The sequence below is a fragment of the Acomys russatus genome, chromosome 11 (assembly GCF_903995435.1).
Source record: "Acomys russatus chromosome 11, mAcoRus1.1, whole genome shotgun sequence".
NCBI classification, from domain to species: Eukaryota; Metazoa; Chordata; class Mammalia; order Rodentia; family Muridae; genus Acomys; species Acomys russatus.
The window spans coordinates 56942369-56962128 of NC_067147.1; the positions used below are offsets into that span (position 1 = coordinate 56942369).

The 19760-nt window shown below is 46.4% G+C and overlaps 1 protein-coding gene across 1 annotated transcript in view; it reads left to right on the top strand.

The window, feature by feature from the left end:
- Positions 1 to 19760, top strand: part of Btbd9 (BTB domain containing 9) — a 367740-nt gene that overhangs the window by 275953 nt on the left and 72027 nt on the right. Inside the window, exon 8 of the mRNA XM_051153392.1 lies at positions 3173 to 3362. Coding sequence (XP_051009349.1) covers positions 3173 to 3362 — 190 coding nt within the window. The remainder of the gene's footprint in view (positions 1 to 3172; positions 3363 to 19760) is intronic.

Genomic DNA, 19760 nt, shown 5'->3' on the forward strand with positions numbered 1-19760 from the left:
GCGTGGGTCTGTGTGTGCACCCATGGTGTGTGTCCGTGGGCTCTGTGGGCGTGGGTCTGTGTGTGCACCCATGGTGTGTGTCCGTGGGTCTGTGTGTGCACCCATGGTGTGTGTCCGTGGGCTGTGTGGGCGTGGGTCTGTGTGTGCACCCATGGTGTGTGTCTGTGGGCGTGGGTCTGTGTGTGCACCCATGGTGTGTGTCCGTGGGCTGTGTGGGCGTGGGTCTGTGTGTGCACCCATGGTGTGTGTCTGTGAGCTGTGTGGCCGTGGGTCTGTGTGTGCACCCATGGTGTGTGTCCGTGGGCTCTGTGGTTGGTTCCTTCTACAAGGCCGAACTATGAATGTCTATCCTGGCCTGGCTTCCCAGCAAGCACAGGGCCATGCTAGCCATGTCCTGTGATAGTCCCTGATGTCCATGCCTGATTGTGTTGCATCTTCTAGGGACAAAATTTTGAGGCAGTAAAGTACAGTGTACTTTGGGAATTGATGCACTCTGGAGTCTGCAAAGACAACTAGGAGCTCTGAGTTGTGTCTCAAGGATGTGAGCATTTAAATAATATTCGGGGAGGGGGGAGAAGACTCACCATCTTTCTGATTTTTATAAGTAATGCTAAAAATATGTGAAAAAATTAAACTATTCCTGTGTAGAAAACCCCATGAGCACAATACATGTAAGGTTTGGAGAGCAGAAGCATGATCGTATTCCTCAGGAAATAGGACATTACTGAACCTTTGAAACCGTCCTTTAGTAAGCAGTTAGCAGACAGAGGGAGGGGTAAGCGAGAGAAGAGCTCAGTGAAGCTGGGGACAAAGAATGGAGCTGAAATGTTGGTTCAAGAAAACCTCACATGTACAGGAACCGAGGAAAACAGAGATAGGTAATAGGAAAGAGAAAAAAGGTGAAAATAGGCAGGCCACAGAAGAAAGCTTGAGGGTAATTTTATAGGGCAAAAGGAAAAATAAAGTTCAGATGGTAACGGCAAGAAACAAAAACTTCACAGATGGACCAATTACTCCTGCTCATTTGTTTGACTTTCCAAGAGTTGCTGAGGAAATGCAGCAGTGAGTGGAGAGTGTAAACTTTACAAGTAGTTTGGTGACTAATGTGGTGAGATCTATGGAAGCTGAAGGTCATAGATCCATAGCACTATACTCCACCATACCCATGAGTGGGATTCTTGTTCCATATATATTTATATATGGCTGTACATGCATATGTACATATTTATATATTCCTTTAAAAAACTCTTATCTAGTAACTTAGAAGACACTTTTCTTTGTAATGGGAGATGATAATCTAAATGTCCATGGACAGGAGATGACATTTTGTTATGTTCATAGATTATAGTAATTTACAGACTTTAAGCAAGTGACCAGATTTACCTGCCCATTTAATGTTTTAATCCTGACTTAATGTCTGTGGCAGATGTAAACTCAGAGTTGGCTCTTGAGCACCTGTCTTGCACACAGGACAGGATGGCTTTCTGCCCCCCCTCCCCCTTTAGCCCCAGGTTAAGTAAGGTCATGTGACTTGCATTGGCCAGTGAGATGTGAGTAAAGGCCTGTGTTGCCTTTGGGAAAACATTTAAGACTGATGCTGTTCTGAAACCTCTGAAGGCTGTAATCAGCAGAGCCACCTGGCTGATTGGGAGCGATGCCGTGTGCTGCCCTGTGTCCCTGAGGACCAGGGCTGTGTTCCAGGCTACTTTAGTGTCTGAGCCCTGCTCCCAGTTGCTCTGCATCCTTAAATCACAGAAGACTCCCCTTTCCCAGGAGACAGAGACACCAAAGTTCACCCTCAAAGGAGAACATTCACCTTGTTTTCAGAGTCCTAGAGAAGCTGGGCGTAGTGGCGCACGCCTTTAATCCCAACACTCTGGGAGGCAGAGGCAGGCAGATCTCTGTGAGTTCGAGGCCACTCTGGTCTACAAAATAACTCCAGGACAGCCAGGGCTACATAGAGAAACTCTCTCTGTGTGTGTGGTGGTGGTGGTGGGAGTCCTAGACAGCGTCTCTCTGAGCTCTCTTTCTACCAGGAAACTGTCCTTATGGGCATTTCACCTGTGTTTTTACTGTTGCTTTGGAGTCAAGGCATTCATCACCAAGAAACCCACGTCCTCCCTGCATTCCTTATCAGTGGTTCTCTTCCTTATCTGTGGGGAGCAAAGCAACTGTTTGGCAAGCCCACCATAGCTTGCCCAACCTTGAAAATATACTCATTGTTTAGAAGATGGTGTGAGGTTACTTCCTCTGCACCACTATAGAGGTAGACTGTTTTGAAATGATGAATGCTGGTGCTCTACTCGCTATCTTTCTTTTTTGAGTGGACAACAGTAGATTTTGGTTAAGTGACTGAAGCATTTAAAGAAGATTGTAGATTTTGATTGTATAACGTGAATACACAGCCCAGGGCTTCCCATGTGTTTGCTTGTCTTTTATCATCCATATTTTAGTGTTTGGAGAATCTCTGTCATATTGAACAGCTACTGTTTTCTTGAAGCCCTTGACGTTTGTAAATGAGCAGGTTGATATGGACTTGAAGGACCGAGAGACTCAGAATCACATGCTGCTTTCTGCAAGGTCCGGCAGCTCCTGAACAAAGGAAGGGTCCCCTGTGTGGCCATGCAGTGAACAGCAAACACAGTGGAGCAGTCGGGTGAAGCCAAGTGTGTGTTCTGAGAAGGGCCCCTCTCCTGTCTACGGAGTCTAAGTTGCTGGATGCTTGGTTTTCCACTGAACATGCCTGAAGCTGTGGTTCATTGGTCCCGGTTGCTGACCAGGGCACAGCTCAGCAGTAGATACCCGCACCGAGTGCACGGCCCCAGATTCAACCCCCAGAAGCACGTAACAAAAAAGTCCACCTGAAGTGCTGAAGAGTTTCTTGCTGAATTACGTTTCACGGTGTAGTTCTACGTTCTGTCACCGTGTTTTTATAACGAAGTACTTGAGTGTGAATTGCTACATATGGCTTGGACACTCCAGCCTGAAGTTCAGGTTTTGTTTGTTTAATTATTTGGCATGGAAAGTCTTATCTGAAGATAATGGAGATGTTCTCGTTTCCCTTTTATTGTTGACTTGAGATGCTAATTAATTAACTTTGTTCTGAGCATGCTACAGGGATGTATTTGGCTTCTCTTGTCCTGATGCTGGATCTTGTGTTTTGCATTCACAGTTCCCATGGAGAACGTTGCAACGATTGCCGACTGTGCCAGTGTGATTGAAGGAGTCAGTCGGAGCCGAAATGCCTTGCTGAATGGAGACACTAAGAATTATGACTGGGACTCTGGCTACACGTGTCACCAGCTGGGAAGTGGTGCAATCGTGGTTCAGCTGGCACAACCATACATGATTGGGTCCATACGGTAAGATGTCTTTGCTTTGTTAGTTCAGTAATGAAGATGCACATAATTGCTGATGGCTTCAGGGAGAAACTCTAAGACTTAGAAACACTGGGGGCAGGGCAGTGATGCCAGCTGTCCCTTTGGAGTTTTCGGGGGGGGGGGGGCTACATTGCCTCATGTCAGCAGGGAGGGGAGGACCAGTTGAGAGGCCTCTCTCACTGCCTCTGCAGCCTTAGTGTGTGTAGATTAGAGACTTACAGAGTGATGTTGAGTAAACAACTTTGTATATGAACCAAAGAAACCAAAGTGTGAAGCCTAGTTCTAGGCAGCCTTTAGTGGCCTTCTGTTTGAGTTTCCTCTTGACCCATTTTGTTTTCAGAAAGTAGTTTTACCTTTGGTTGACTTATGGGATTTGACTAGTTTTTAAGTGTGAGTCTAGTGACCTCCCTCAGGAAGTTAGTTCTCAGGGTTTTCGGGTCTCAAGTGGATGCTGTTTGTTGTCATTTGTCTGCTTTCCCATTCTCCTCTGAGCTCCTGTCTCATTCTCTCCCCTCCTGCCCTCTTACCCTCCCATCCTGTCTCCTCCTCTCTTACGTTCTCTCCCCTTATATCTTTTCCATCCTCTCCTTCCATCCTGTCTCCCTCATCCTGTCCACTCCTCTCCCCTCCCACCCTCTACCATCCCCCCCTCCTGTCCCCTTCTCTCTTAGTCCTAAGGAGGCCTTTGAAGGGCTCATATAGGAAACAGTAAGTCTCTCTACCTCAGGCTGCCGAGGGTAGAGGTGTTGGCAGGTTGTGACCACCCCTCACGTGGCGCTTTTCCACACTTGGCTCACTCTTCCCTGCTCTCATCTTAGACAGTCTGTAGGAAGAAAGAGCCAGCGCAGGAAAGCAGAGGCAGGCAGTGTAGCAGATACAGGCCTGTTGGTGCTCAGGACAGCCTCCACAGCTTAATGCTGCTCCATGGCTCCCACTGGGGCCAAGGAGTGGCGTCGGATGTCTTGAATTGAGACTGTTAGGTCTCTTCACTTGATTTAGCCGTGTTTCATCAAGAGCCACATCATAGGCCACATACCAGGCAGTGGGAGGGCCATCTACCTAGGGAGCATGCCTAGGATGATGTAATCTGTGTCTGTGTCTCCCATTATAGTTTGTCCCTCCTCATAATGCACTAACAGTTGTCCTCCTTTTGTCTTCTGGCACTGTCTCCCCTACAATTTCTTAAAGATTACCAATCGTGTCTCTGAGATTACATCTGCAATTTCTTGCAGCAGGCTTGGGGTGTAACTCATCTGAGCCAGAAGACTTGAAATCATTTAAATTGACTAGACACTCTTCTTTTAGTCCACCTATTTGGGACTTCAATTTTCTCTTTATTATGTTTGTTCTGCCATTTCTAATTTGAGGACCAGTCTTCTTACCAATGAAGATTGAAACAAACAGGCAACTTAGTACCTCTGTCCACTTTCCTTTAATGCCTTCTGAATCCCATCCACGTACCTATTGCTTGCCACCCTTCCCCTCCCCGCCCCAACCTCCCCCCCCCCCTGTCAGCTGTGTCCATGTGTGTCTTAACCCATGGTAGCTGACATGGAACTCCATTGTCCTTCCTCTTCCCAACCCAGTCACCGGACCTCAGTATTTGCCAGTATTCACCATCAGTTCAGTTGCTCCACACATTTTTAGAATAAACCAAAGCCACAAGACCCTTCCTAAATTTGTCCCCTGCCTTATCTCCTAGTCATTGTCCAGAAGTCAGCCCTGAGGTTCTGGTAGTGCTGCCTCCTAAAGCGCTCCAGAGCTCCCCCTTCTCCCCTGTCCTCACGTGTGCCACCTCTCTAACTGATCTCCCATTTGTCCAGCTCTTCTCTCCCACACCATTCCTGACTCCATTTCCCCAAAGCAGGTATGGCAAGTCCAGAGGAAAGCACTGTTAGTGACCTCTGTCAGCCTGGTGCCTTGTGTCTTGCTCTCTTTAGGCCACCCAGCCTGCTGTTTCAGTTGGTCAGTAGGCCCTGTGCTCTTTTTGCTCCATGCCTCCGAATCTTTTTTTTTTTTCCCCTGAGACAGGGTCTCTCTGTGTAGCCTTGACTGTCCTGGACTCACTTTGTAGACCAGGCTGGCCTTGAACTCACAGAGATCTACCTGCCTCTGCCTCCCGAGTGCTGGGATTAAAGGCGTGCGCCATGACGCCCGGCCCATGCCTCCAAATCTTAAGTCATACTGATACTATCACTTACAATCTTACTCCCTTTGTGCTGTCTTTACTCCACAGTGGGAATACTGGCCCGACCTCCCATTATCCTCTGCGCTTACTGAGACACCCTCCATCTTAGTTAGGGTTTATATTGGTATGATACAACCCCATGACTGAAACCAACTTGTGGGGAAAAGGATTTATCTCAGCTTACAACTCATAGGTACACTCCATCCCTGAGTCTGGGCAAGAATTCAAGGCAGGAACCAGGAAAAGAGGCCATAGAGGAAGCTGCTTACTAAATTGCTCCTCATGGCTTGCTCAGCCTGTTTTCTTATACAACTCTCACTTGCCCAAGGGTGCCACTGCCCACAGTGGGGTGGGCCCTTAATGGGTTCTCCCACACCAATCAGTAATTAAGAAAATGCCTCACTTGCAGAAACTGAAGCACCAACCAAGGATCATATATGGACTGGCCCTAGGCCCCCTGCATATATGTACCTGGTGGACAGCTTGGTCTTCATGTGGGTCCCCTAGTAAGGGGAGCTGGAAGTGTCTGTAACAAGCATTCTGTTGTATGCTTTCCAATCTCTCCCCCTGGCAGGCCTGCCTTGCCAGGCCGCCGTGGAAAAGGATGCGCTCAGTCCTGATGTGAACTGACGTGCTGGGAAGGGTAGATCGGAGAGACCCTTTTTCTGAGCGGCAGGGGAAGATGGAGGGAGGGTGGGACCAAGAGGATAGGAGGGAGGGGGCCACAATTGGGATGTAAAGTTAATTAATTAACCAAAAAGAAAGAAATGCCTGAAAGGCATATCCACAGGCCAGTCCTATGGAGACATTTTTCTCAATTAAGATTTCCTCTACTCTGGTTTGTATCATCTTGCCAAAGCCAACTAGCTCACCTCCATCAAGCACCTACACCAGATGTAGAACTCTTGTCATCTGTGTTAGTTGTTGACTTGTTGCCCCCCTCCCCAGTCTCTCTCGCTGCATGAGGCCTCCTGAGACAGCTTAGAATAAGTCTTTCTTGTACCAGGTTGAGTGTCCCCTGAGGTAGTCTTTGAGGGCAGAAGGGGATTACAGCAGGTTTAAGAAGAAATGTACAACTTTAGATACTGCCGATGCCTGAGGAGGTTGCCAGGGTGATAGCTCAAGAAACCACGGCTTGTCCTAGGGCACAGCTGCCCTGGCCTCCAGCTCTGCCACAGACTTGAATCTTGACTGTCTCAAGAAGACTGTGTGTTACTGGGTTCCAGGCAGACAAAATGGGCACACCTGGTTTATCTAAGTGTGGGATGAAAATGGTTCCTCCAGACAATCTCTCTTTCCTGACTCAGATGGGAGCTGGTGAGCAGACACATAGCCTGAGGCAGAATTGTGCATCTCAGCACAGTGTGGTGCCTCGAACTTCCTGAAGCCCTGCTATTGTTTCTTGAGTAACAAAATCCATTCAGCCGGAGCGCTGTATAACTAGCCAGGCATTCAGAGAGACACGTCTCGGTGAAGCTGACATTATGTTGTCAGGAACTGCATTTGCCTCTTCTGTGACATTATTAAGAGGAAAGGGAGGGAGGTTTCCTGGCCACTGATGCCCGTGGACAATACTGGTATCTGGCAGGCTGCAGTACAGCAGACGATGCTCCCAGATAGACATTTATTGATGGAAAACTAGATCAGTGGCACCTTTTACTGGGGATGGGTAATTGACCAGCAACGGTTTGATTAGTCAGCAGCACTTGACCCACAGCTTCTGTTGCTCATGATGAACAAGTTGCTTTCCTAGACACTGTATCTGTCGCCACCCAGTGATTTGGAATCCACACCTACAAGGCGAGTGTTCCAGGGATGAGGCCCATTCTCTGCAGAGAAGTGCTTGCAGAGCTGGAAACCTGGAAACCCATGTTCCCTGTCATATAGGCTCGGAAAACAGAGATTTCTTTACAGTTGGTGATTATCAGGCAAAGGTCTCATTCACCGATGTTCTTAATTCCTCATGTGGTACATAGTGTGCTGTGGATGAGATCTTTCATTGTTTCCTGAGAGCTTGCCATGTGCCTGGGCAGACCAGCAGAGCCAGGTTTCCCATCAGAGAGAGTGCTTGGGCTCCAGGGTCAGCAGAGCCCAGTCCTGTTAGTATGTCCGGCATGGGTAAGAACCCTGTTCTCTCCTGGGGAGGGTAGCTGGAAAGATGCTTTCTGACCTCCCAGTGCCTTCATGTTCTTTGTTATTCAGCAAACACTTGGCTTTTTCTGTGCATCAAATACTGTGGTAGATGCTGAGGATACAGCATTGAGCAAACAAGCCAAGCACTGGCATGCTCCTGTGGCTGGCAGTCAGGGCAGATACAAGAGGGAAGCAAGCATGCTTGCAGTGTGCTACGTTCTTGGAAGTGCTACAAGGAAAACAGAAGGACGGGAGGAAGAGGAGGAAATGAAGACTGCAGGGAGGGAGTTCCATTTCAGACTGGGTGGTCAGAGAAGGCCCACTGAGATGGGGCACACATGGGCAGAGCTGGAGATCCAAGGGAGGGAAGTACCTTAGACAAGGTGCCAAGGACAGGAGGCGGGAGAGAGAGCAGGAGGCAGGGCCTGGGAGATTTGTGGGTGACAGCCAAGAGGGAATTTGTTGCTGTCTCTGCACACTACACAGCACCAGTGCCCAGGCTGCCTCCTTCCTGTGGCATGCCCATCACAGGCTTCATGAGCGCCATTATGGGAGAGAAGAAAGAGATTGGAGCCCCAGCAACAAGGCCCTGGAGGCGCCTTCTCTGCCCTGCCTCCATGCTTCAGCTTCCCCTGTTAGCAGGACACACCCCCAAGGCATCGTGACTGCAAACAAAGCAGCTGGTCCTTGTTGCTAGGCTTTCAGGCACTGCAGAATTTACTCACTTTTAGGGAGACCAAGAAGTTACCTGGAATGTGCCCTAGAAGTAGGTAATTGAGTAGTAATTATATAATTTCCATGCCATTTTAAAAGCATTAAAATTTAAATAACAGGAAATCTTCAGAGGCCTGGCCACATAAAAAGAGCAGTCTCAAATCATAATAACTAACTAAATCTGTTGTGTGTTAGTTTATAGTCCCTCTGTCACCTTAGTTTAAGACTGATTATCTTTCTACTTGCTGATGGAGACATCCTGTTAAGTGTCCTCAGGTCTGGGAGGGGAAATCAAGTGTGTTATACAGTGAGCTAACTGAACACCCACCTGCCATTCCAGCTAATAGATGACAGGCTTTGCTGAAACCCTAATTGTAAGATAATCAACTAAATTAACAATTTTTATATTAGCTTGGAAAGAACGGTTTTGTAATTGATACATGCAATATGTATGTAAAATGCTCATGATGCTTTAAATAACAAACTTAATTGTAAGTGAATAGGCTGCCCAAGGAGGTCCAGTGCCAATAGACGGAGCTAAATAAGCCCAGATTAAGGAGTTAATGACACAAGAACACTTTGAGTCCTCAATTAGGACATATACATGGAGACATTTGCAGTAAGGTTAAGACTGAGTGGGGCTAGCCCGGGATTATTCTTGATGGGTATTCTTCATCTCTTTAGTCTATGATGAGGCTCTTTTTATTTTTCAGTAGGGGGAAAAAAATACTACCCATGGGTTTGCTCCCTGTGAAGGGTAATCTGGCACAGAATGGCTGAAGCACAAATCCGTTGTGTCCTCCAGTTATTACACATAGGTGAGAAGTAACAGCGAAGGGGAAAGGAAATGTAGAAGGAAAAAGGCTCACACATGTGGCTGTGGGCTTTTTCTTTGACCCTGCTTTTCTTTTTCTCTAACAGTTGGGTCCACGCTGATTCAACTGCCCTTTCATTATTGAACAGCTCTGCCAACTGTAGGTTACCTATTCAGGCACTGAATACCAAGACTTTCCTTTGACTGTTATTTTTCCTTCTTTTTGCTGCTTACCACCCTGCCAAAGTGTTCCTCATCCTCTTCTGTCCTAGGGAAAAGCACAAAAAAGAAAGGTTTATACACTAAGGATGGGGAGAGGAATTGAAGTTTATGGTTCAAATAATAGTTTATAATTACTCAAATATTTTCTGTGTGTGAGCCCATCATTTCATGGAGGATCACAGAAAATATCAAATTGAAGATAGTGATTTTTTTTTAATATTGTGAAGGACTTGGTCTCTCTAGCAGATTCCAAGTGTCTAGTAAGGTACTGTGTGCAGAGAGCACCCGGTAAACACTCATCGACTGCCCCGATGACATCGTGTGTTAGTGCAGCTAAAAGGAGCTCTATCTATCAACTAAATTGGACATCATATTTGCTCAGTGTGGCTGATCTAAGTGTATGTGAGAAAACTGCTAAAGACCTGGCCTGGCAGGTGAGCGAGAAGGTGCTCCGGAGGCAGGCACCGCATCAGCACAGGGAAGGCCGCCTGCCTTCTGCTTCCATTTCATCCTGTCTGAGCGCCACTGGGGCAGCAGCACATCTATTTACATTAAGACAGCCTTCTTTGCAACCTCGAGAGCTGGAAATTTCCTTTTTATAGCCTGAAGAATACAGCAAGCATCTTAATATATGACTCCTCTGCTTTGGATTAAGATTGCCTATAATTCTAGTTGAAATTGGAAAGATATTTTACAAAATTTGCTTCATATCAGTCATGCTCAACATTGTCTGTCACAGCCCAGAACTGAGAAATTCTTCCTTGTCTTGCTGGTCTGTGATTTATTTACTTAGTGTTGTTTCCCTCTGAGCCCATCTGCATCACACTGACATCTCATCACCCACAGACCTCAGCACTCTGATTTCCAGAAAAATCATAGAGTAAAGAATTATATCTGTGGCTCCCAGCAGATGCTAGAGTCTGAACTGTGTGAACGTGCAAAGGCCAGGAATCCTGGAGCCTGGCAGCAGATAGTGTGGGAGCACAGTAAATAGAGCCTAGTCATCTTCCATAGTAGAAAAAATTTCAGGATGAAATGAATTGCTATGGCAACTGAGTTGCATGTGAAAAATATAAGAGGGGTGCTAGAATTCAGATGTTCTTTGGAAATGCAAGAAAGGTTAAATCCACCCCCCCCAAAGTGTGTGTGTGTTTTACTTCACATGTCAGCCATATCTCTCCTGAGTCACTGGGGACCTTGACAGCCAGTCATCACATACACAGCTAGATCAAGTGAAGAGTCTTTCCGTTGTCAAAGATTAGCCCATCACAAAGACATCTTTACAGGAGATTTAGCCCCATTTGACCTAATACTTCATGTACAGGCACATGCTTTGTTAATTGTCTAGAATTGTTGGTTGCAATCCCTCTGAAGCACCCTTCAGAGGATTGAGGGTTGAATGAGCATGGGGCTTTGGGAACCCCACCGTGTCCTGGTCTGCCTGGTGGCACTGCTGCCCCGAGTAGGCACAGCCTCCTAGAAATGTGGCTGCTTTTGGGAGAGCCGAAGGAAGAGCTCTTACAAAACGGATGGAAGTCTCCAGAGAGAGTAGATGAGACTGCTTCCATACCCTTTGAGTGTTGAGTGACTAGAGCTGGTTTGAGAGTCATGAAGAGCCACAGCTTCTTAAGCTCCACTTTAAAGGCTATCCAGCAGGTCGTCTGCCTTTGGAAGCCTTCACATTTCTGAGATACCTTTAATCACAAATGTTATTTCTCCCTTGGGAGGTTGGAGTTTTCACCTTTTTTGTTTTGGTGTCTTTTATTAGCTCTCAGTATGGTGTGCACTCACAAGTCCCCTGCCCCTGCTGTTCTGTTTGTGTGTTTTAAGCTTAACCCCTTGTGAAAGCACAGCCAAGAGACACTTGCCAAAAGCATTCTCATAAATAGCTAAGAAATGAGCCACCGAGACCAAGACTGAGTCCTGCATCTGCTCTCTTGCCCGGCCCCTCTGTCTACCTGCACACGGCATCCTTCTGGTGGATAGCAGAGGCTAGGAAGGCTGGCTGGTGCCCCAGAACTCCTTTCATCTGCCCGCAAGGACACTTGGGGCTTCGCTCCTGCTGAGGAGTCCTTTTCCAGCAATGCTGCCTCTTTCAGGGATGTATCAGATTCAATATAAGAGGGATCAGTTACTAGAGAAATGCACGCTGTGCTCTGCCCTCGCGTGGGATCTTCTTTCCTTGCTGCCCTTGAGTCCTAATGGGAAGGATTGTCTTTCTCCCTTCTGAGGCCATGTCCCTCTCCGGTGACACTGCTGCTCTTTTGTGATGATTCTTTTCCTGTAACCCAGCACCACTTCAGGATGTCCTTGGGTTCTTCAGTTGATTGTTCAGGACTGGCTGGTATTTCTCTTGCTTGCTGTGCCTCTCAGAGGTTCTTATTTATATTCAGTGTGCGTGGGTGTTTTGCCTGAATACATATCTATGTGCTGTGTGTGCCTAGTGCCTGCAGAGCCCAGAAGAGGGTTTTGGATGCCCTGGAACTTGAGTTATAGCTGCTGTGAGCCACCATTTAGGTCCTCTGGAAGGGCAGCCGATGCTCTTCCCTGCTGAGCCATCCTCCCCCTTCTCCCTCCAGTAGTTCCTCGGTGCAAGCTGTGCACACTGTCATCTGGAAGGTGAAGACTCCAGGCTCCTGATGGGCTCCTTGTTCTCGCCACTGTGAACAGGATGAGGGAGCTGGTGCTGGGACTCACTCTGCAGGCGCCAGTTTCTTGCACTGTGCAAATCTCTCCAGCTCTAAAGACAAAGAGAGAGAAGACACTTGACCTTTGGGTCAGCGTATCTTTGTTTTTTAAGGCTGTAAATTTTAGAAACTCAGTTTAATGTGCAACTAAGGCTTAGCATTTATATTAGTTGCTAGCACTCACTTACTCCAAGGGAGCTTATATTTCAGTTTTGTTTGGCTTCAAATAACAAAGACCTAAATTCTTTTTCAACTTGTTTTTGTTCCATTTTGATTCTGTTTGTATCATTTTTTTAATATACAAGGGTAAGGTCCTACAATTCAGTGAACTAGTCAAGATTTTTTTTTTTTCTTTTCCACTTGTATTGAAATAAGACAACTGTTTAAGCTTTAATTATAAGTCTACATGTTTAGGCAGGAATAAGGAAAAGAGCAAAGAGAGAAAACAAAATGATCTCGAGACTCCCAGGCAAGCCTGCTGGTCTCATAAGGAAGAGCCCTGTATCCCATGCCCTGGGATGATGCCCGTGTGCTTGATTATTAGGTGGCCCAGGTCATAGATTAACTCTAGCAATGCTGGCTAAGAAACTGGCAGCCATAAATCCTGTCTTGTGCTGGACTCAGCATGCTTTGGGATTTCTGCAAACCTCCATATCCTGTGTGCTGTGTTGCTGTCTAGTGTTTAAAAGTGGCTTTATTGAGATGTAGCTTGCCCACTTAAAATGAATAAAACAGTGAAGCTGAGGATTAAACTCAGAACCTTGAACTCTAAGTAAGCACCCTGCCGCTGAGCTATACTCCCAGCATTGAGCTTGTTTTTATTGACTCACTTCTCACTGGATAGTCCAGGCTGGCCTCAAACTCTCCATCTTCTTGCCTCTGCCTCTAAAGTGCTAGGGCTATAGGCATAGGACACCATGCCCAGATACATTTATTTTTAAAAGGTGTCCTTTGAGGCCACAGCTTCTGGATGCATCTAAACAGTCCTGTAATAATTTTGCTTTATATTAGTCTCAGCTTCAAAAATGTTCTGTAAATTAAAAAAGCTGTCTGCTTACTGTACTGTTCTGATCCAGAATGAGAAGCATTTCTGATTATATACGTTTGATTTCTTATTCATGGAATTTACTTCTTAAGAAAAACTATGTTTCTGTTACAAGTATTTAATCAGGTTTTCTGTAACTGTTCTCTGTATTTTGCCAGCATGGTGACAAATCATGCACATAATAAAGTTTGGGAGGCAGGCAAGATCCCAGCTGACTTACTTTTGATCAAAGGAGAACAGAGGCTGGGCGTCATGCACAGGTCTCCAGGTTCAATCCCAGAACCTCACAGCAAAATAATAGTAAAGAAATATACTTTTTAGTGTTTAAATATGAAATTGTAAAAACCATGTCCATCTGGGTGTGGTAGTACACACCTGTAATCCCAGCACCAAGGAGGCAGAGGCAGGAGGATTGCTGCAAACCTGAGCTACATGGTGAGTTCCAGGATAGTCAGGGTTACATAGCAACACCTTGTCTGCAAAGTAAATCATGTCTACTTACCTGGAATAGAACAGTAAATAAGAGACTTTTCTTTCAAGGAAGGTCTCGACAGTGACTGGCATACTACCTCTAGTCTGTTCTGTAACTTCCTGGCTGATAAGTGTTACATTGTTTAAGGTTGCAGCCTGTTTCTGGTTTGGGGGATTTGGAAATGAGTTGTACAGCCATGGAGACACACTAGAGTTGTACCTCAGAATCCTTCTGGTTTTCTTCCTGGCATTTCTGAGTGCTGATCCCACACCCATCTTCAGTTCTCAATAAAGGATGGTTATGGTCAGGCCCTTCGGCTCATTTCCAAGAGAGAGATTGAGGAGACTAAGAGCTTGTGGGCCTCAGTAGAACCACTTCTGTGACTCTGAACTTCCATTACAGAGGCCAGGGCTCTGCTTTCCCTCCTTCTTCCTTCTTTTCCTGCCCCTCTTTTTCTCTCTGTCCTCACAACAGAGCGGTAAAGGGCAGCTGGGAGGTGACTTGGCTCAGGAGCAGCTAGGCCATGGGGCAGCATTCTCTCATAGCCACCCATTTCTCTAGTTCAAGACTCCATTGGGCCATGTCTTCCTTAAGTGTTGGTGGCAAGAATTAGTAATAAACTTGAGGGCTGCAGAGGGATCACAGTAAGCCTCATCCCAGAACAGAGGCCATGCTGTGATCTGTCTTGAGGGTTTTCCTTAAGGGTTTTCAGCCAAACATTCTATTAGTAAAGGGCATTTCTTTACTTCTCTCATTTTCTGGACTTTTCCTTGGCATATACTTAGCTCAAGGCCTTTGTAGTATCTACTTTTCTGTTGCTGTGATGGAGTGCTATGACCAAGGCAACTTACAAAAGGAAGAATTTTTATGGCCATATGTTTCCAGAGGATTGAGTTGGGAGAGGCGTGGTAGAAACAGGAGCTGAGAGGTCACACCCAGGATCACTGCCAGCTAGCCACCCCGAGCTCAAGTCCTTGAGCCCATGGGGGCACTACTTACCCGCTCCATCCCAGCCCTTGGTAGGGTCACTGGAGCCTGCATGAAAGAGCTTGTTCCAAAGTCCCTTAAGCACAGACCATCTGAGAGGCTGCTGAGGTCTGCTGCAAACCCTTGTCAGGCATCTTTCTGATACTGTGTGACTCTGGGTTCATTTCTGAGAGGTTACAAGAAATAGGAGGGCAAATACAACCAAATACTGTTTATTGCAAAGTCCGTTGTTACCTTGTTAAGAAACAGATAAAACATTGTTTATAGGTAATTAGTGGTAGTCGTGTAAATAATATTTCACCAGTAATGAGCTTCCTAAGAAGAAAGACAGAAAAGCACCTGTGTCATGATTAGGTCACTGCAGTGACATCTTAGTCATCCATGTGAGACTCAGAAGCAGGTGGAGACTTTGCGGAGATGGGTTGGTTCTGTTTAGGGCTATCATGTTCAAGACTCATGCACATTGAAGTTGGCTTCATGACAGATGCCAAATTGAGTAGTTCAGTTAAAACACCAAATACTGTAAGGTCTTGTTGGTCTTTGGACCTGAACTACTCTGGCCAGCTATTTTGCAAATTGAGTTTTATAATCAAAGAGGCAGTGCTAGAGAGATGGCAGGGGCGAGATCCATGCAAACCCATTCTTTCCTGGGCACCAACAAGCAACTGCACACTCTCTGCTTAGTTCATAGGGTGTGGTCTGTGGGATCATCTTCCTGAAGCTGCTGTCACATGCATTGTGGACTTGAAGTTTCTCTGTAACTTATTTACCTGCCTTAACCTTCCATCTCAGTGGGATTTGGAGGGTGGTAGGCAATTGACTTTCCTTTGTGTGTGTGTTTAACCTGAACATGTTCATCTTGGGTACTTACAATCAGTTCAGGGAATAAGGAGGACTTGGGAATGGCTTATTTTAATTAAATCTCTCTCTTCCCCCCACCTCCCCTCCTTTCTCCCTCCTCCCCTCCCTCCTTCTCCCTCTTCTTCCCTGCCTTTCTAACTCTGTAACTGTAGGGAAGAAATACCAGAAATTTGGAGTGAAAGGCAAGCCAAGAATTGTCAGTGCAGTTGTCACAGTAACAAAGATGGAATTGTGACTAAAGCAGAGTCTCAACTCTGTGTGGATTTTGCCATATAAAAATATATTTTGAAACAATTAGTGAATGAGATTTTAGACACTTTTAGGTTAGGCTCAACCCTTTTTACACTGAGCCTTTATTCCTTGGCTCTGTACTATTCAGTGAGATGGGCTGCAGTTCCTGAGTGTGGCCAGGTTTCCTGTGAAGAGACAAGCAGTATGATGTCCTGGGCACCTCCTCTCCGGGCCATTGCTGTGTTCCAGCAAACTTTCTTTACAAGACGAAGTATCTATACAAGTGTCTGCATAGCCTAGGCAGACACTTTCCCCACCAGCATCCCTGGCCTACACAGGAAAAGCAGCGCCAACGGAGTCATATGCCTTTCACAGCTCCAAAAAGAAAAAAATAGTATTTGCAAACAGCTATTAGAAGCCATACTGAAAACCAACATCTGTGTTGGGAACAAAGCCCAAGACATGACCCAGCGGCTTCTCCTGCTGTGCTTTGTGGGGAACGGACCTTTGGGCTGCTACAAGGAGAGGGTCCCATGGAACTGCTGCCATAGGAAGCTGCCACTCTGCTGTGAGGTGCAGCCCACCCCCACCCCCAGCTCTGCTCGCTTCTCTTTTAGAAACAGGGTCCTGAAGACAATGTGTGTTAAAGAGGTTTCACTTCTCAAGAATACTTTTTTTAAAAGAATAGTTTTTAAAATATTGGTTTCCTTTTGTTTCTTCCAACTATATTTATCTTGTGGATATTTTAGAAGAGTACCAGAGGATGTGTTGTGTCATCTATCATTCTGTGTTAAAAGGAAAAATCAATTTAGAAATAAAGCACAAGTTATTCTAAATTAAAATCCACCCCCCCCCCACCAGATTAAATGAGGCTGTGCACAGAGAGAGATAGGCAAAGTTGGGTGTGTTGCCCCCATCTAGCAAGGCTAGGCACCACTGTTGTCACACTGAGCAGTGTTGTGTCCCTCGGAAGCTTAAGCTGAGACAGGGGAGCCCTTTTTGGTCCATTTGAGCTGAGGAGATGACTCCTGCTTCTACCTTGATGGCAGGAGCTCCATATCCTGATGTGCCCAGGCCATTAGGGCTGCCACTAGCTCTTTGGAAGTTGACTCAGGATGTCCCTGGCATAGACCCTAGGATCAGTCTTGTGTATGACTCACTCAGGGCGCTTTAGCCAGAATCTCTTGGGTCTTTCACCATGAATTTCAGTATTGGCTCTTGGGGGCTTAGCACCAAAGAGGGAGGATCCCAAAAAAGGTGAGATCTCACCTCTAGACCCGGATTCTTCTTGGGCGTCAGGTCTGCTATACATTCTGAAGGTGCAGGTGCAGGATGGTGTGCTCAGCAAGTCCCTCTGGGTCCTGTTAGCCCTAGCAGGATCTAGCAGGAGGATAGTAGGGCAGAGGGGAGATAAATGTTTGCTCTTCTTGATAAGGAAGGGTGAGGCCACTAAATGAAAGAGACAGCATTTAATTCCCAGAGTGCACTATTCCAATGACGCCTCCTGCAGCACCGGTCGCCGTGGCAGGGTCTTGCTGCTGCAGAGCCTCCAGAGGAGAGATTTATTCATCTGCCTCCTTCACTGAGATTTCTTTCTTTCATCCTTCCAATATCCATCACTGAAAAGCCTGCTTCCTATACGGGAGTTTACCCTAGTGGCTTGCCTGGAATACATTTTGAAGGATTAGTGTCCATGGCATGGAAACTGGCCCCTGTGCCCAGTACATGCTGGTGAATATTCATGCCCACACCTGGAAGGGTTATTTCTAAAAAGGCAGCGCTTGCAGAATACGTTCCAAAGAGGGAGTGTTTTCCTCTTGTCTTAGGATCCCCCCCCCCCCCGCCAAGCAAATGTGGGAGGAGTGAGGGGGCAGGAGTTGGAGATTGCTTTCTTTCCTCATCTTCTGCAGCAGTGAGGAGGACCGGACCCCTCCCTTGCCAGCCTTTGCCCCGGCTCAGCCCTGGGCAGATCAGTGTAGGCGAGTTAGAGGGGGAAAGGCAACTGTTCACTTAGCCTTTGGTCCTGTAACCCACACCAGTTTGGTTTAATTATGGCTATTGAGTAGTTAGGAAAGTTAAAGTTGTGAATGTTCATCCCAAAATGTCTGAATTAAAACTTGTGATCCCAGCTTTGAAGACCTGGATCAAGAAAACTGTACTGAGTGGCCAGTGATCAAAAGAATCCTTTGGAAAAACTTAATTAGCCATTTTCCCTCTAGCCATTACAAAAAAGAAATCACACAAAATGTTGCTTATTTTCTGGCTTCTTGGCATTCTTCAAAAGATTAATCGCACAGCAACATATTAAATTGATTAATTATCTTTTGTTTATAAGAACTTAGAGTTCGTTTGGATTTTCACCTTTGTGTGCTGCGGAGAAGATGTTGCTATTATTGTTCTCATTAATGTCTTTATTGTAATGGTAAGTCATGCGCCACATGGGGAGCATGAGTTATCACAGCCCAGGCTTGGAACAGAACAAGCTGCCTTTCCTTTCAGACCTTACATTGTATAGCGCTCGTGACTTGCTGCTTTGATCTTGTGTTTCGAAGGGTGGTTTTCATGTGGACTTCACAAAAGAAGTTCAGAAATGGATATGTGGGGAGGAAATGTTAAGACAAGTAGATATGAGAGATCTACTGGCCAGACTTTGATTATATAGGGCCTAGGAGAATGGGTACTGACTGCAGGGGTTGAGGGCAGGAAGGTGCAGCCGCCATAGGTGGTGGTGGTGAGAGATTGGGGCCTGATCTGCTTTAAAGTCACTCAGCAAGTACCCAGGGCTTTGTAAATTGTGCCTGTGGGGAAAAAAGGATGATTCACAGCCGGGGCAGAGGTGGGGACCCAGATCTGACTCAGGTGAAGAGGTCAAGCTGATAAGAAAGAGAAGGAGACATAGGAAACTAATACTGGCTGTGTTAAGAGAGACCAGAAAAGAGATTTGCTAAGGGCAAAAATAGAGAAAGGATATGACTGAACAAGAGGAGTTTTGCCTTACATTTCATCTCCGCTGGGATGTTCTCTTGCCTGGAATACTGAGTCAAGCCTTCCTACCTTGTTTTGCCTTTCCATTCTCTCTCCCGCACCAGGGTGAGAGAATACAAAGATCTGCCTATAGCTAAATTTTGAGTTCTCCACCCCCCCCCACACACACACATTTCTGTGAACACTTGACCCACGGGAGTAGAATGGAGCTGTGGAGCTTATTAAGTTTCTGTTACCTGGTGCTTTGTGTAGGTGTGTGCATGTGAGCACACATTAGCATGTAGTCAGAGGAGGAGCAAAAGAGTAAAGTAAGAGATGAAATAGCATGAGTGGGCTTGCATAGCATGTGTAAGGCCCTAGTTCAGTCCCCAGCACTCCCCAAAAGGGAGGGAATAGTGGGGTTTTGTGAGGAGTGCAATTGATCCTCTCTCTTTCCTCCATCCTCTGTAGTCCTGCTCTGTACATCTCCCAAAGTATAAGCCAGTTGATAAAGTAGTGGGGACTAGTGGCTCCTTCTGCCAGGAGCATCCTTTGGGTGGTGTTATGCAGGCATGTGGGCCCGGGTGAATCTGTTTCCTCCCATGGTGGGACCATTTTACTTTTTAGGCGTCAGATGTATTAAAGGCTGCACAAGTCATATCCCTAACACTTATAAATCAGTAAGCCCTGAGCTTTTTGTCAAGTCTGTCTCTGTGTGTCTTACCCGCCAATATTTTCATAGAATGCAGGGGGGGAGGCAGATCACACAAATGCGTATTGCCTTTAGCTCTTAGAAGACACTGACTCTGGCCTTTAAAGTCACAGTGGCACCTAATACTCTCTCCAGCAATGAAGCTCTAGGTGACTTGGCTGAATGTCTGAGGAGTCACACCCTGTGCTCAGCCTCTAGCCGATCCTTATCTGTGCCTGCTGGGAGCCCCTCTCATTGAGTGTTTGTCCACACTATAAGGAAGCTGCTGGCACTAGGGCACATGCCCGCCTTGCTGCAGAGAGGGGACTGGGTGATGCCAAGTTTAAACCCCAGGCACAATCTGTAAAAGC